This window comes from Ceratotherium simum, chromosome 3, assembly GCF_057802395.1.
Source record: "Ceratotherium simum simum isolate JZ-2026a chromosome 3, ASM5780239v1, whole genome shotgun sequence".
Lineage (NCBI taxonomy): Eukaryota > Metazoa > Chordata > Mammalia > Perissodactyla > Rhinocerotidae > Ceratotherium > Ceratotherium simum.
In genome coordinates this window covers 44780522-44798685 of record NC_141902.1, presented here as the reverse complement: position 1 = coordinate 44798685, position 18164 = coordinate 44780522, and the positions used below count along the sequence as shown (strand labels likewise).

The following is an 18164-nucleotide window of genomic DNA, read 5'->3' as shown; positions in this document are numbered from 1 at the left end:
AATGTCTGTGCCCATCTTTCTCCACTTTATGTGGGACACCGCCACAGCACGGCCTGATAAGTGGTGCATCGGTGTGCGCCCGGGATCTCAACCCAGGCAGCCAGCAGCGGAGTGCGCGCACTTAACCGCTACACCACAGAGCCGCCCCCTACTACTAGAGAATTTTGAGGCGATGAAACGTCCAGAACCAAAAACCAAATTGTCCTGTGACTAACCTGAATTAATGTTTTCATGAATCCAACTTTTATTGTCACACTCTGCGGCATGTGAAATAACTTCTAATTATTGTGTACGTTGAAGAGCCAGTGTGATTCTGGAGTGTGACAGCAAGTTTTTTGTTTGTTTGCTTTCCATTTACGCAGCCGGGGAAAAGTCATATTGGATATTCTGGGTTTCCTGGGCTACGCCAAAGAGAAAACTCGACTCCATGCTCTGACTTCACGCACTGCTTCCAGCAGACGCTGGGGCTGCAGGGTGGCTGTAGGGGGAGGCCAGAGCTCGCTTTCCCCCGAAGCAGTCAACAGCAAGTGTGGGGTGGCCTCTCTTTGTTCCTAAGTTTCTGTGGACCGAAGAGATGAGGGAGTGGACAGCGTGCGGCGTAACTGGTTTTAGGTTGAGTAAAGACACACCGCAACAGTGGCCTGGCAGCTCAGTGTTGACTCTTTCAGCTCCCCTGTGTTCGGTTACGCTTATGTCTCCTGGTCTTTCTGCATATACAACCTCTCATCACTTTCTTAACAATCTGCATTTTATCAAGATGATTTTATTTTTTAAGTCAGTTACACATTTGCCTAAATTTAACATTTGGAAGTTAATTAAATAACTTAGTGGTAGTGCCGAACTTAGCGATTACATCTTCTTAGCAACAGTGGTTAAAAAAAAGTGAGTTTGAAGAGAGATGGGGCTTGTAGAGTGTTTATTCCTGGGCTAACCCTGCTCTACGGCCTGAGAGGAGTTTGACTTGTAACCAAGTTTTCAGTTTTTTTGGTTTCAACCATATCTCTTTTTAAAAAGAGGACTGCTTTATTTGTTAGCAAGTAGAAGCATTGTTCTAGTGGAAAATGAAGAATATTTATCATTGTGTAGTTGAAGCACTATCCTTCTCCTATGAATCATTTTTTTCCTTCTTTTCCCCAGTCATTTTTAAGTGGTCCCTAAAGTGACTTGAAGTCATTTCTGAAAGACTTCAAAATTCTTTATTAATCTGCTCATAAATTTATTAATTCAGTAGATATGTGCCAGCATAAATATGAATACAATACAATTCCCAGTCCTGCTTAAAGTATTTTGAGAAGGATTTTTAGAAATTTTCTTTAAAAATGGTGTTATAGAAGCTGATATACTTTTTTTTTTCAATTTTATGAGAACCTAGAACTCTATTCCATTGTAACTGGTATATACTTATTTTTAATTAGACAAAATAGTAGTGATTCAGGGTTATACTCTAAACTGGTGACTTTTTAAAGTTTGCTGGCAGTGACCATAGAAAGAAGTACATTTTTCATATTGTGATGTGGTCTACAGTATTTATCTATATAAATAAGTATACATAACTGAAACAGAAGTTTCACAAAATAATACTTATTCATACTACATGATGCACTCTGATATATTCTATTATATTCTATCTTGTTTTTTTAAAAAATGCTGGTCACAGTCCACTGAATTGATTTCATGCTACTCTAATGAGTTGTATCCACAGTTTGACAAACCTCTTTCCTAAATGACCACGAATTTACATTTCGGTATGCTTTTATCTAATAAATTGTCTTTAATTCCAAAGCAGATTCTGCAGAAAATATGCAGATTATTCAACTTCAGGTTCTTAACAAAGCAAAAGAGAGACAACTAGACAGTTTGGTTGAAAAGTTAAATGAAAGTGAACGTCAAATTAGATATCTGAATCACCAGCTTCTGATAATCAAAGGTAAGATCACACCTGCTGGGTGCTGTCATTTGTGAGGTACACTAGAGCTAGATGTGTTGTTTCCAATAACCTCATTTTAAATATGAAGATTAGAGAGTTGATGCATGTGGTCAGAGGGCTCATAGTGACTCAGTCAGAGGGAAACAAAAACCCAGGACTTTTGACACCTTCCTTTGGATTACTTCTCTCCAGAACATAGTATTTTGAGGTCCTTATTTTCTCCCTTCTTTCTCTTCTTTCTATTAGGCTTTAGAATCAATGAACATTATTGAACTATGCTGATAGCCTTCTGTCCTAAAAAGTTGTTGATTCCTTATGTAGTTGACCTTGGATGAAGTATTCCAGTTCCCAGAGAGGCTTGTGTTTAGTTTGCAATACATTTTCTGAGCCTACAAATTAGCATAACTTTTTAATCCAAGTAAGAATTAGTGATCCTGAACTCCTTTAGATGTGCCAAGGAGAAAATAGAGCCATATCTGGGAGAAGCACATAGAGTAAATACAGATTCAAATTATAATTGCTTACTCTTGGTGCTTTCTGTAGTTTTGGTTAACGTTGAACTTTCATTTGTGGAATAATTTTGTGGCTGAATTCCAGCTCATTTCAAACTTAATTGATAGTGAAAAGGTCTCTTTCTGTAATGCTCATAAAATTTCTTTTGAGAGAAGAACTTGTGAGCTCTTATAGTAAAGTACGTGGGAAGATTTTAAGATTAGGTGAATTTAAGAGTTTATTGCAAGTATGTATAAGAAGTAATTTGTCCTCAGATTCCTTCTTTAGTTAGCAGGGGTTTGTCGCATCTGTGTAGCTTCTCAAGTAAACAAATGTTGAAATCATTGTTAGGAAATCTTTTGGTCCCAAAAGGGATACAATAAGATCTTTGAAGGGAGTAGTTCTGGTTATCTAAATTTTTTTGTGTGTCGCTCAGGCCTTCTTTTTTGAATCTTTTCTATAATTTTCTCTAAATCAACTAAAGTTCGTTGTCTGAATTGAATTAAATGCGCAGCAACATTTATATGTGATATAGATCTGCCATCTGATAGAGATTGTGACAATTGGGGTCCCTCTACAGTAACATATTATGTATATAAACATTTTTAATGCCCTAGATGAAAAGGATGGTTTGACCCTTAGCCTTCGAGAATCACAGAAACTCTTTCAGAATGGAAAAGAAAGAGAGATACAGCTTGAAGCACAAATAAAAGCATTGGAGACCCAAATACAAGCGTTAAAAGTCAATGAGGAACAGGTAAATATTTTATCTTGATTATTTATGAAAAAAGTTATTACAGTGAAAAGTTTAGTTACTTAATAAAACTTTTGGTATGGGTGGACTAAATTTAGAAGAACTTTGAAGTTTGTACCTTCCAACATAAGCCTGCTTTTCCTTCCTTTCCCTTGAAGGAGTGGTGCTACCATCCACCTAGTCATCTACACCAGAAATCTGGAGACGACCTCAGCTCCTCTGTTCCTCTTCATCTGTCAGCCACTAAGTTCTGTTGAATGTCCTCATTTCTGTCCACATGTCCCTAATTCAGTATTTTACGATCTATTGCAAAAGTCTCTTAATTAGTCTGTAGTCTTTTACCCCTTCCCCCAATTTTCTCTTATGGCCATCTCAGTAATCTTTCTAAAAGACAGTTCTGATTGTCTTTCCCTTGCTTAAAGACTTTCAGTGAACCCACTTTACCTGTGGGACAAAGTATGGCGTCAAGATGACCATCTGATCCTTGCCTATGTCTTCTCTTCCTCTCCTCAAACTCAGCAGTTTGTTGTTTTTTATATACCTGTATGTGCCGTCTCCTCTCTCTGGAATGCCCTTTCCACAGCACACTGCTGTTTGATTAACAAGCACCTGCTCATGGATTTTCTTTTCCTAAGTCTCTCCTACTTTCCTCCCAAGCCAGATGATCACATCTATTATAACAGACCAAGAACACCTTGGAGGTAAGATTGGGCTGCCCTCTTCTTTGTAGCCCTACCACCCAGGCCCAATGCCTGGTGGTCAGCAAATGTTGAGTGAACATTGTTTTCAAAATTGACCTAACCTATATATTTTTTCTTATATATTTCTCTATTCCTGCTCATATACTATCACAACTTTGACTTTATGGTGTGTTTTGATATTTGGAGAACAAAGGCTACGCTTAATATTCTTCAAAAATTTTGCAACTTTTTCACATTTTTTCTTCTAGATCCTGTGAATCAACTTCTCATATTTTGTAAAAAATCTTGTTGGGATTTTGATTAGTGAGGCATCATGTTTACTATTTTATAAATGAGTTAACCAAGGCTTGGAGAGGTCAAATTACTTGCCCAAGGTTACAAAGCCAGTTATTGACAAAGCGTCAGAACCTAGATTCCCTGACCCCAATAGACTTGCCTTTAAAGTGGTGGCACATTCTTTGATTAAGGAGATAGATAGCCATTTATTGTTGGAAATAGTCACAAGTCATCGGTAGCCAAGTCTGATGGTGGGCGATTCATGAGAGTAATACCATTTTGTGGGGGGTGAAGGGGGGTAGTTAAAAATGAAAGTGACGGGCTGGCCCCGTAGCATAGTGGTTGGGTTTGGCGCACTCTGCTTTGGTGGCCTGGGTTCACGGGTCTGGATCCTGGGCATGGACTTACAACACTTCTCAACCATGCTGTGGTGGCGACCCACATACAAAATAGAGGAAGATTGGCACGGATGTTAGCTCAAGGCTAATCTTCCTCACCAAAAAAAAAAGTGACTATAAAATAGTGAGCTTGGTTTTAAATGAGATATATGGCTAGTTCAGAGGATCGTTTAATGGAAGAGTTTAAACAATGTTGTCTCATGTCTGGCTCCTTCTCATCCTTCAGGTCTCAGCTGAAAAAAGTCACCTTTTCAGAGAGGACTTCCCATCCACCTTATATCTAAAGTAGCCCATAGCACCATACTCCCACTCTCTTTCATCGTGCCATATTCTATTACTCTGTTTTAAAAGTATCTGAAATTGTCTCCTTTGTTCACTTGTTATTGTCTGTCTCTTCTCACCAGACAGTAGTAAGAGCCTGGTCTTCACCTGTCTTGTCATCGTGTCTTTAGTGCTTAGAACCCTGCCTGGCACAAGGTAGCTGCATTATTTATTGAGCAAATGAAAAGTGTCTTAAGCAATAAAAGCAGTATTGGAATAAGTAGGCAATCTCTGGAATAGAATGAAGAATAATTATTTGGAATTTTAATTTTTGTGTGTGATGTAGATTATTAGCGTTTTTAACTTTTTGAAAACTGATCAAGTTATTAGATTAAAAAGTTGAATTGCTTTTATGTGTAAAAGGTTATAACTTTGTAATCTTTTTCTAAGTTAGAAATGGCATTTATAAAAAATAGAATAGCATAAAAAAATAAATAAAAGCAGCAAAATCACCAAGTTTATTGGTTTCCTTGCTGCTGTAACAGGTTACCACAAACTTAGTAGCTTAAAACAACACAAATTTATTATTCCGCAGTTCTGGAGGTCAGAAGTCTGACATGGAGCTCACTGGGCTAAAATCAAGGTGTCAGCAGGGCTGTGTTGCTTTTTGGAGGCTCTGGGGAAGAATCCATTTTCTTGCCTTTTCCAGCTTCTAGAAGCCAGTTGCATTCCTTGGCTTATGGCCCACTTCCATCTTCAGAGCCAGAAGTCACTGGTTCTGACTTTTCTGCCTCAGTTTTCCTCTTTTAAGGACCGTTGTGAATACATTGGGCCCACCTGGTTAATCCAGGATTATCTCCTTATTTTAAGGTCGTCCAACGAGCAACTTTAATTTGGTCTACAACCTGAATTTTCTCTTGCTGTGTAACATAACATGTCCACAGGTTTGGGGGATTAGGATGTGGACATCTTTGGGGAGCTATTATTTAGCCTACTACACCATTATTTTGCAACAACTATACAGTTATAGCTTTCAGAACTTTGTTTTTAGTAAGTGACCATTGACAGATTTCATCAGTCTTTTAAGAAACAGTTGTCATGTTTCTGTGACCTAACAATTGGATCGCCCCCCACACTTGGCTCACAGAGCAGTGCAAACAGCACTGGGAGCAGTATAGTAGCAGCAGATTCCTTGCCTGGGACCCACATTGCCATCATGCTGTGCAAAATCTTGCACTCTCCTCGGGTAACTACAGATTTTTTTCTAAGTGAATGATGTCTCCAGCAGCCACAGGCCTGGTGGGTCTCAGCTAGGGAAGTCTTAAGGAACTAGAGCCACCATGGGGAGACCTTTTCTTCCTTTCTCATTAGAGCATGGTTGATTTTTAAAGTCCATAAGAGAGCACAAAGTCAAAATACTGTAAACATGGATATCCCGTGTGTGTTTACTAGATGATTAAGAAGTCCAGAACAACTGAGATGGCTCTGGAAAGCCTGAAGCAGCAGCTGCTGGACCTTCATCGTTCTGAATCACTTCAACGCACTAGAGAGCAGCATGAGAGCATTGTCATGGGCCTCACAAAAAAGTACGAAGAGCAAGTGTTGTCCTTACAAAAGAAATTGGATGCTACAGTTACTGCACTTAAGGAACAGGTGGGGATGATTTCAAATGAGCAACTGTAATAAGCAAGTAAAGTTGGTTATTTTTTGTAACTGACATTTTGTGGTTCTTCATGTAGAAATTTTGGATGTTTGCAGTAGGTATTCGATTGTGAGTAAAACTTAAAAGCCAAAGATTTTTATCTATGAATACGCTGTGAAGGCATAATTTTGGAAATCCTCCCTCTTGTAGGATTGGTTAGTACTTTCTCAATCCTCACATTACTAGTCCTTTATTTGTGGAGTATTTATACATATTGTTCATATTCTCCTAGAATAAATCCAGATGGAAAGGAATGAGTGTTCTGGGAGCTGGCTGAACCTGAGAGGTTGTCCTGGGAGCTTAACCAGTAGAGAAAGCCTTTCTTGGGTTTCCCAGCATTTAGTAATAAACCTGTCAATAAAGATTGTCTAGAAATTGTTCTTGGGAGAAGAGTTAATTTTGAGAATAGTGTAATAAATAAAATAGGGAAGAAAGTCTGATCTAAAATCACTAAGATTTGAAACTGGAGCATATTTCATAGTTTTTATTATTTTTGCCCAAAAGGGAATAAAATATTATAAGCTGAGGGTGAGTCATGTGGTGGATTTGCTTGTGCTCCAAAACCCCAGGTAATCACTTGAATGAATAAAATTTCAGAATGCATTTTTCTTAATGTAATTTCAAAATCATCTTAACCCAAGGGAAGAGAAGAAGAAAAATAAGATGTGAGGGTATGGAAAACCCCACTACACTTAAACGTCATCCTGATTTATTTCTTATTTATACAGCTGACTCTAAATTTTTCCATGATTTAGATAGAGCTATATAAGATTGCATTATTGGCAATAATAGTTGTTTGTATACCATTTTATTTTTATATCTATTTATATGAGTTTTCATTAGATTTATTTTCCTAAATATGTTTTTTATTGTTTCTATATAGAAAAATATTGTGAATTTGGTCAGTGTGGAGGGTGGGGAAAGACAAAGGCTATGCCAAATTATTGAATAGTCTACTTTATATGATATTTAAACAAATGGAATTTGAGATATAGTTTTATTAATTTTGGCTGTGTTTGAGTTGTAGCATTAAGTTAGCTGAACTTGGAGAGTGGTCCTCCTTGGATGATGAGAGGAGCGGAGTCTGGTGGCTTCTTCATGTTGGGTTCAGGATCTCTCCGTTCTCTGCTGACTTAGACACAATTACAGAACAGAGGGCTGGAAGGAATTTCTAGTGTGTACAACCCCTGTGCCCACTCCATTCTCTATTCTCAGCCCCACCCCACCCCTACCCCCTTCAATAACCCCCTAGACCAGAACACGGAACAAAGTCTTGATTGTGGGCTGACTGCCTTCAGACTTCTGAACCATGAATTGAAGGTATTGATTAAGGTGTTTTCCACAGTTACGTTCTGTGACTGATTTTTTTTTTTTTTTAAACAGAGCATAGCACTGATGTTAGCTTCTGCAGATGATTGCATAACTGCTTTGCAAAGTGGTGATTCCAAAGTGCTTACAGTTTTTTCCTTCTGGGCATATTTCTCATGGTATCCCTTTTGTGCTGTCAATTTGCTATCAATTGGCTCAGCAGTATTTTTAATAAAAGGTAAATCCATATTATCTCAGAATCCAAATTGAGATTTCTGATCGGAGAGGTGCTATAAAAATCAACCACGAGCTAGGGAGATGCCTGCCTGTAATCAGAAAAATGCATGAGTGTGCTCTACACAGAGAGGGTTGATTTAGATTTTCTTACAATATCTGGTAACCATACATACATGCTGCCTTGTACCTCTTTTTGTTTATAAAAGTTATTGAAGAGGTGTAAAATATTTCCCTTTCAGATCAACCTTTTCCCACTACGCTCAATCCAGCAAGTTACAAAGAAAAGTAAAACAACTCTTAGAAAATAGTAGGCAGGTACAAATAACTGGATAATTTAGCAGACGAACTTGAGTAAGTTTGCCAATGTCTAGGTTCTGAGTGGCTCTCATGTAGTCACACACAACTGTGTACCTATGTACTATGTATTGTATGCACACAGTGCTAACAGAGTAGATATTCACACGTAGTAAGTTTTGCTAGTTACAGAGTTTCTTAACCTGGCGTCTCCTAAGGCAGTCTGTGACTAGGCTGCACAGAATTGATGCATCCTTTGAAATTGTGGGTATGCTTTTTTTTTTTGAGTGTATGCAGTTTTTTTGAGAAGATCCATGAACTTATTCTGATTTTTCAAGAGGTTCATGCCTCCCCTTGCAAAAGGTTGGAAATCACTGCTTTATGAAAATCTTTTTCTTGGTGGGAAAGGACTACCATTGTAGACTAGTCATATTATTTCGTCTGTTCAGCAAACTTTTACTGAATAACAGCTAAACATCAGGGTGTAAAAAGACTATGTACGTATATTTAATTATATTTTTTTTTTTTTTTTTTTTTTAAGATTTTATTTATTCATTTTTTTCCCCCCAAAGCCCCAGTAGATAGTTGTATGTCATAGGTTCACATCCTTCTAGTTGCTGTACGTGGGACTCGGCCTCGGGTTGGACGGAGAAGTGGTGCCTTGGGGCGTGCCCGGGATCCGAACCCGGGCCGCCAGCATCAGAGCGCACGCACTTAACCGCCAAGCCACGGAGCCGGCCCTATTTAATTATATTTTGAAAGACAAAATTCAGTACGAGGACTGTCTAATTCCATGTAATGGGAGGAGTAGTAGGAGTTGGTTTTTTTTTTAAATGTCTAACTAGTATATTTTGAGAAATATATGGCTTGTAAAATTATACTATTAATTTAGTATTTTCCTTAAGCCATCAGCTTTTCTGGGTAGAAAGGATCGTACACAGTCACAACATTATAACAGTTCTTTTTACTTTGGCTGAGTTCCTATTGGGTTTTTTAGTGTAACAGAGAAGGTAAGAAGAAATGAGCTTCTTGGAGCTCATAGTGTTCCTTCAAAGACAGAACTCTCTAATAGCAAACTATCTCCTAGACTCTCTCCTCCAAACTGCCTTCTATCTCTCCCATTCATAGAAGTGTCATATTCTAAGATCTCTGGTTGTCTCTTCAAACTGCCTTCTACCTCCTCCCATTCACAGAAGTATCAGGTTAAGATCTCTGATTATCTCCTTGATGGTATAAAACCTTTTCTTCATTTTGGTCTTGAAATCTTCAGCTTTTGGTGAAGTCATGAACTTTTATTTCTATGTCATGACCTTCACTTGATGTATTGTCTAACTTTCCTTTAATGTTATATTAAAAGGCTCCACTTTAAACACTTTCTATTAGCTAAGAGACTCTCACAGACCTCAGTGTGTGTCCTAATCCTCAGTTTTCTGTGCACTAGAAATCTTTTCAGTTCTATTTGCTCTCATGGATTCAGCTCTTATCTCTTTATCACTACACTTGTCTCGTTCAGTCTTGAAAGATGTCTGCCTCTATCAGTCTTGAACTGAGTGTTCTCACTCAACCTAATCATGGAAAAGATGGAACCATTCATTTTGTTTTGTTTGTTTCTTAGTATTTAAACTGCACAATTTTATGAGTATAATCTGTTTCCCTAAACTTGTCAACAGGAAACAACATGGTTTAATTGATTGTTGCATATAGTCAAATTATTGCCATAATCTGCCTTTTCTTTACAATGTTTTTCATATCTACCTTTTTTTGAACTTTTTGCAAGTTCTCAGTCTCCTGTAAAAGCTATTGTGACCTCCCCAGCACATAAATGTCAGCTGTCTCCCCACCCTTCTTGCACACACATTCACACTGTCATTAATATTAGCTCATTCATTGTGTTTGCCATGTTACTTTGGCGCTTTAGAACCATGCTTTTCAAGCTGGCCTGAGAATCAGCAGCAGTGTGCCAAGAGGTTTGCAGTGCTGAATAAACATGGACCAGTTTCCAGAAGCTTCATTTTGCTTAAAAATTTGGTAGAAAAAATTTAGAGCAAACATGGCTACATTATGAAATAGAATTCAAAATTCACGTGAATTTTGAAGCTAAAATAGGAGACTTTAGAGTCCCTTCCCTCTGCGTAAGGATACTGTTAGTAGCCTTATGAGGTGTACCTTGTGTTAGTATCCTTAAGGCAATATTGGGCTTCAGGTTCTCCTATGGGTTAGGCTCCAAATGCCTTCTCTCTGCTCCAAAGCCTTGATATTCCCTCTTCTACTTATTTTCTTCAGGCTTTTTCAGGTAGCTTCAACCGCTTACCTTAATTTACTCTTCTGCCTCTCTCATCCTCTGCTATTTGCCTGGAATTCAGCCTGGGTAGCCTTTTTTGAATGAGAGGTGATGATTTCTTCTACATGGGCTTGGGACTCCCATGACTCATTACTCCCAAACACGTTTTCTTTTGAAGAAACTTGAATATATTGTATACATGCTCTATATTTTCTATATATCCCCATACAATTACACACATGCACGCATGCATGCACACACATTTATCCTGTCTGTTTTTCTTTGTCATTTATTTTTCAAGTGATTTTTTTTGTAGCACTCACTATGTATAAAGCACTGCATAGGCACCTTCAAGGGGACTATTAAGAGAAAGAAGACATAAAAGGTAGAAAGAAAAACATAAGGGAGAAACAGACCAAGTTTAAAAGGAGTTCAGGAGAGGGAGAGATTATTTTTGGCTGTTCAGAATAGAATGAGCTTTTGGTTGTTCAGAATGGAGTGAGTTTCTGTGTGTTTATCTGTATCCTTACTGTCTTGGGATACAAATTCCATGGTTCAAAGTGGTTTGCCTAAATATGTATACATACACTTATCCTGACAGTGTAAAGTGCAAATAGGAACGTAATACATTTCCGTTGGCCTGAATAGAATCTAATTTTAGAATAACAGTGTCTTGTGAATGTAGATCAGAAAGGCACTTTAGAAATCTTCTAATTTAACCTTTATTAGTATAATTACAAAAGAAAAAACAGACTGAGAAGGTGATGACTCGCCCAAGATCACATAAGTTTGTTCTCCTGACTCCCAGTCCTGTGCGCTTAGCGTTGTAGAAGAGGTGATGCTGCCAGTGATGATTTTATATTTGACTTAAAATCCAAATATGTAAAATCATGATTGTTAGTTAATATTTAATAACTGATCATGAAAATGACTTCTTAAACACTTTCTATTTAGGAAGACATTTGCCGTCATTTGAAAGATCAGGTGAAACAACTGGAAAGGAATCAAGAAACAACCAAATTGGAAAAGACTGAGATCATTAACAGATTGACGAGGAGTCTAGAGGAGACTCAAAAGCAGTGTGCCAATTTGTTGCACTCAGGTGGGTGTCTGGGTGGGCTATTGTCTCCTCAGAAGGCTAATATAATATGCAGAGAGAACAGAGGAGGATTCGTGAATTATAAAAATCCAGAAAAGACAGAAAAGATCATTGGTAACAAAATTTTTTTAACGTGGTTACTATATATGTGTAAAAGTGTACTACATTTTCATTAGAGAATTTGGAAAACACAGACAGGTAGAAAGTAGAAAGTAAAAATAACCAATAATCCTACTACTCAGAAAAACTATTGTTAATGTTTGATTGTATTTCCTTAAAGTGAAGTGAATGCACATAAGTAGACAGTTCCCTGCTTCTGTACATAGTGCATTTTTGAAAACATAACCAAAGCTGAATATGCAAAAATTGAACAATAAAATGTGTTATAAGGTACGTTCTGTCTCTAAAAGTTAAAAATGATTATAAAATCCCATTGCATTTTGCTTTTTAGATTTGATCTTTGATCATACCGTTCTATTGTTTTGTATAACTTCTTTATTTTTTTTTCCTTTAAGAGAGGGAAAAAAATACATGGTCAGTTGAAGCCAGTGAGTTACATTTTTGTCATGCTTAAGATTTCTAGTATGGTCTCCATGGTATTGAGACATATGCTTCCTATCAGTTTCCACAGTACTTCTATTTCTTATTTTATAAAATGATATTAGTGTAAAAGGCAATAAAATAATCAAATTCTATACGAACACTACCATACAGACAAAACTGCCCTATTTGCAGGTGAGTAGCTCACACTGTGAGCTATTGAAAATAGCTCAATGGTTATTCCTTAATTGATATATGAAAGTCAAAATTTGGCATATAAAGGCAATTCAGCCTTTTGGTACAATGTGTGTAAGAGTGAGTTATTCAAAAGTTGAAAGTACTAAAATCAAAGACTGTCTAAGTATGTGCCTGTGTATGTTTTGGTGGGAGCAAAATTTGGATCATACTCTCTTTAGGTCCCCTTCCCTGTTTAGTTATATATCCTTTTGTTTCACATGGCATTACTGAGTGAGCCTTTTCCCTTGCCGTTAAAGGCTTGAAAATATGATTTTCTTTAGTTGCATAATATGCCACCATTACTTTTCTTAGCCATTTCCCGGATGCTCATTTTCTTTTGAGGAAACCTAATAAAGTCCCTTTTAAATAGGAACCTCCCCTAGTACATTTAAAGTATTAGGTTACTAAAGTTTCAGAGGCACAATCTTAATATGCTTCTTTCACATGTGGAGGTAGGGGTGGTGGAAATAAAAGCATTTAGAAAGAAGCTAAAGGCAGCAAGATGTAGTCTTCTTCTTAGAGGGTAGAAATGGATTCCAAAGATTTTTGCTTTGGCTTTCTATGAGTTGAAATTTATGCTCCTGTTAAAGGACTTGTGGAGTGTTAAGGTCTGTAGAGGTAACTGATTTGATTCTTTGCAAGGTCACAGTAGCCCATGTCTTCAATTTCCCAAGGGAATATGGGGAGCCATACTAAATCTTGGAAATGTCCTGACCAGAACTATACCTTCTGGGTCCCAATGACTATCCCTTTGCGGTCCTAAAAAGATAATAGAAAGCTGATAAAGCAGAACTCCACCTTCTGTAGCCTCAGTGGATTCAAGTTCTTCTGTTCATCATAGGTACTTTGTCCCTTTACATTTGGTGTATTCCGTGATTCTTTCCCCCATAGGCTCAGTCCAGGAGGTGGCTCAGCTACGGCTCCAGCTGCAGCAAGCACAAAAGGCACATGCTATGAGTGAAAACATGAACAAGGCTTTGCAAGTGAGTGTTGCCACTTGGAAGAGACTTTATGGGTACTTGAATTAGGCCACGGTTACATCACCTTTCTGAACCTTGGATTTCTCTATATAGGAGGTGGTTGGACCATCTCGCAACCAGCCCATGAGTCATTCACAATCTCACCCACACAGTTGGGTAGTCAAGCTCAGGACTGTCTAACTGCAGAGCCAGGGCCCTGCCCCCTCCTGCCATTCCGCCTGCTGCCGCCTTCACACGGCATGTCCTTTCATCTACGGTGTGTCCCAGAGATAAACTTATCTACAGGTGTGGGGAACCTACAATTTAGCTGCAATTCTCTCACATCCTCCTCTAGTACTACTTATATTTTCCACTGGAGGAAGCGTTCCAGTATTACCTCTACTGGAAAGAGATATTTTGCCTTTTCACCGCTGGCAGAGTAAAGTACAACACTTTCTTGGCAAACTAGTCTACTCTATCCTCTAGTCTAGTAAGCCAGAAAGTGATGCCACCAGCTTCTCAGCTCAAGGAACGCTTTTCATCGGACAAAATATAAGTGAGACACGTGTGCGAAACTACTTACATTTGCTGTCTCATTCATATATTCATTCGTTCATTCAATTTACTTGAAAACCTGATACATGCTGGCCTTTATAAAGTTATTTTTAATATATGTAAAAAATGTATTTGAAGAAGCATTTCTGCTTTCTATGGATCATTAAAATGGATTTTGAAGCATAGAATGACTGATTCCTTCTTATAGGAAAATAATTTTCAATAATTTTGTGTTTTAGGAGGAATTAACAGAACTAAAAGATGAAATTTCTCTCTATGAATCTGCTGCAAAACTAGGAATACTTCCAAGTGACTCAGAAGGAGAATTAAATATAGAACTCACTGAATCATATGTGGATTTGGGTATTAAAAAAGTCAACTGGAAAAAATCAAAAGTTAAGAGGTATCGAGAAAATCATTTACTCTAGAAGAATCTACATTAATAATACTGATGATGCGTGGTAAACGAGTGGCACCAGGCACGACATGATGAGCTGACTAGGGGTTCTTGAATGTGGGACAGTAGGTTTCAGTAATTTCTAATGAGGTGTAAATTGAAATCAAAATGAACAGAAGCTTCAAGAATTGATATTGTACTGTCTCCAGTACCAATAATCAGTTTCAATAAGGTAAAAATGATTAATTTAGTTAAAATATACAAATTAACTCCTACAACTGAGATTATGTTACTCTGTTTACTATTAAGGTGAGGGCATATTATTTTTATTATGTTAACACTGTCTGTTGAAAGCAGTACTTGGCATTTGTCAATGGTATATGAAAAAATAAGCATTATTTTTCCCTAGGAACCTTAGAATAACCTTACTTTTAAAATAGAGATTCTATCTTTTATACCACTGCTTACACAGATATTTTAGCAATCTCCTGGAAGGGAGTGCTTTATTGTCCCTCCTGGGGACTGACAGGGAGGGAGTGGTGGTGGTAGAAGAGGGAGCACATTTAGGTATCATTAAACACAAAAGATGAGTGAAGGAGAGGATGTACGTTTTTAAAGCCCTTGCTATTTGCAAGGCTCTGGGAACAGAGTATAGAAGATGAGATAGAAACTCTCCTTTCCCACAAGGAGTTTACATTCTGTCTGACTGGGGAGAGTGGGACATAACTTGTAAGCAACTAAGTGCTATGGCTAAATATTATGCTTGATGTACAAAGGGGCATTGATCTGTTCCTTCTACTGGTTTGGGATGAGGAGGAAAGACGGGGTTTTCCGAAGAGATTGCATTCAGGTTAAGGAAAGCATTTCTCGAATGCATTTGACCTACACCACCCCCATCCAGTTTACAGTATAAGACTGAGTTTACCGTCTAAGACTGAGTTTACCATCATTGTTGTTTAGTGAGAATGTTTACTACCTGTTGTATTTCAGGTATCATGCAACCAAATACAAATATATAAATCTCTTGGGGCCGGCCCCGTGGCCTAGTGGTTAAGTTTGGCATGCTCCGCTTCGGCGGCCGATTTAGTTCCCAGAGGCAGACCTATACCACTCGTCGGCGGCCATGCTGTGGGGATAACCCACATACAATATAGAGGAAGATTGGCACAGATGTTAGCTCAGGGCCAATCTTCCTCAAGCAAAAAGAAGAAGATTGGCAGCAGATGTTAGCTCAGGGCCAGTCTTTCTCAACAACAACAAAAATTATATATGTGTATATATATATATTTTAGGAACTCTGATCTTGACAGATCCCAGCTGCAATCCAGAAGGAAGCAAAGAAGCAAATAGCAGAACTTGATCATGTGATGTATTTACTAGTAGCCCCCTTCAGGGTCTTATCTCAGGGCCATATTGACTTAAATTTGTTTGCACCCCATGAGTTACCTGATTTCCTAACTGACCGCAGAGTAGCTGGCTCCAGGAGTTGGGAGAGGTACTGCCAGTGCTTCAGCCAGACAGCTCAGCCTTAGCAAGGAGAGAGTTACAGGAACACAAGGTGCTGAGGCTGCTGAGCACCAGGGTAAGCAGCTTTATACATCTGTAGAGGCGTGTTCTGATCCACATGAGAATGTCCACAATCATGATCCTGCGTTGTTGAAGAAAGCCTTCGGCTTTGGTTAGTTAATTAAAGCAAAAGAGGATGAATGCGTTACATTTTTTAGACAGATTTACATAAAATTTTAAAGTTAAAATGTAGTCATCTGGAAAATTTACTGCTGTGAATGCCTCATTTTCTGTTAATGCTAGATTAATTCTAAGGGGCTAGTGGAAAGAGAATAATCTTTAGATTCAGATTTGCTTTGAACCATTGTTTTGCCATTTATTACTAACTTTATGACTTGGGCAAGATTCTTGACTTTTCTGAGCCTGTTTTCTTATCAGGTTTCTTCTGTTAAGTGGATTATAGCATATTCCTTGGGGATTAAAATGAGGATTAAAATAGATAATGAATATAAAGGACCTCAGGTCACGTGTTCTAGCACATATTGGGCACTTAATCAATAGTGGCTATTACTATTATTATTTAATAGATGACTGGTTAAAATATACCATTGATCAGATTTTATATTAATCCACTTTTAATTTAACACATACTTTTATAAAAAGTTCTTGATCCTCATCTCAACCTTGGGAAAAGTTGGATCCATATTATCATTTTAGAGTTGGGAAAACTCTAAGTGAGCTCTAAATTGGAGCTCAAAGAGCTGAACTCTTTTGCCCAAGAAGACAGACCATTAGCAACAGAATCAGTGATTGAACCCTAAGCTTTATTGTCATGTAAATCTGTTAGTTCATATGTACACAACAGTCCAACCGTTTTGCCTTAAACTTCATTCTTCATGTCTTTTATTTATTTATTTATTTTTTTATTTTATTTTAAGTTTTTTTTATTTTATTTTATTTATTTATTTTTTTTCCTCCCAAAGCCCCAGTAGATAGTTGTACATCATAGTTCCACATCCTTCTAGTTGATGTATGTGGGACGTGGCCTCAGCATGGCTGGAGAAACGGTGCGTCAGTGCGCGCCCGGGATCCAAACCCGGGCCACCAGCAGTGGAGCGCGCATACTTAACCGCTAAGCCACAGGGCTGGCCCTCTTCATGTCTTTTATTTTAGAGGATTAAAGATTTAGTTTATGCCAAAAAAGATTTCTGTCCATTTTGTTATTACTTTATTTTAGTTTGTGCCATAATTAGCCTGGGAATTGGGTAAATAATGCATTTATTTATATATATGTTTATCTTTTCAAGTAGACTTACTTCATCATGATGAAGTGACTTCATCATTTATGACTTCATCATTATGACTTCATCATAAAATGATGTTGACTGCTTTGCCCTTTCTATTTAATTAGACCTCCTAGCCCAAATCACGTAGTAATTTAAAGCACTTTTCTATAGATAATAAACATGAGACATCACATCACTATCGTAGTACAAGGAACGCCAGCCACACTCAACTGGGAAAGTGGAAATAACTAAAGCACAAATGGGTAGTCATTGAAGTTCAGCAAGAAAACATTCGATAAAATGCAGGATAAGCGAAGAAAGATTTAGCTTATCCCACCCACCAGCAGTTTAATAGATAAGAATTCGGCTTTGAGGAAAAAGGAAAATATTTATTCTTAGATCAAAGTGAGAAGAGATATAGTAGAGAAGAGATTTGTACCTTGCCTCTCTTGGACTGTGATCGTTATAACAAGAGGAAGCAACGCTTTTCCCAGTGTCGAGAATTTTAGTTCTTTGTTGACTTGAGCTGCTTTCAAATCACTGACCCAAATATTAGCGGCTCCAAGCTTTTATTCCCAGCTACCACCTCCCTTAAGCTACCGCCTAGTAAATTTTAAGGGTTTAGCCTCAGTCTTCTGTTTCGCATTCATGGAATTTGAGTAGCTAAGTCTGCATGCAGCTTGCAGACAGCTTCTCCTCTCCCTTATTATAGTTGGCTGCGAAGCTCAAATAATAAACATTTAACAAGTGGAATGCCTTTTGCCTTTGGTCTTCTCAGCAGGCTTCATAAGGATCTACAGTTTATTTGGATTTAGGGGAACCGACTTCCACAGGGCTCAGTAGTGAGCCTCATGCAGGACTGGTCACCACCACTGACTTTTTCTCTTTTGGGAAAGAAGGGAAAATTATTTTAGCAAGTACTTTCTGTGCTTTCTGACTTGGCTACCTCTAGGA

The 18164-nt window shown here is 37.9% G+C and overlaps 1 protein-coding gene across 3 annotated transcripts in view; it reads left to right on the top strand.

Moving 5' to 3' along the window:
* CEP152 (centrosomal protein 152) overlaps positions 1-18164 on the top strand; it is an 86452-nt gene that overhangs the window by 16650 nt on the left and 51638 nt on the right. For 2 of the 3 annotated variants that reach the window (XM_087426942.1, XM_087426947.1), the window contains exons 7-12: positions 1784-1927; positions 3037-3176; positions 6262-6462; positions 11586-11733; positions 13399-13490; positions 14261-14424. In XM_087426942.1, the coding sequence (XP_087283068.1) occupies positions 1784-1927; positions 3037-3176; positions 6262-6462; positions 11586-11733; positions 13399-13490; positions 14261-14424 (889 nt within the window). The remainder of the gene's footprint in view (positions 1-1783; positions 1928-3036; positions 3177-6261; positions 6463-11585; positions 11734-13398; positions 13491-14260; positions 14425-18164) is intronic. The other variant, XM_087426953.1, reaches the window with a different exon arrangement.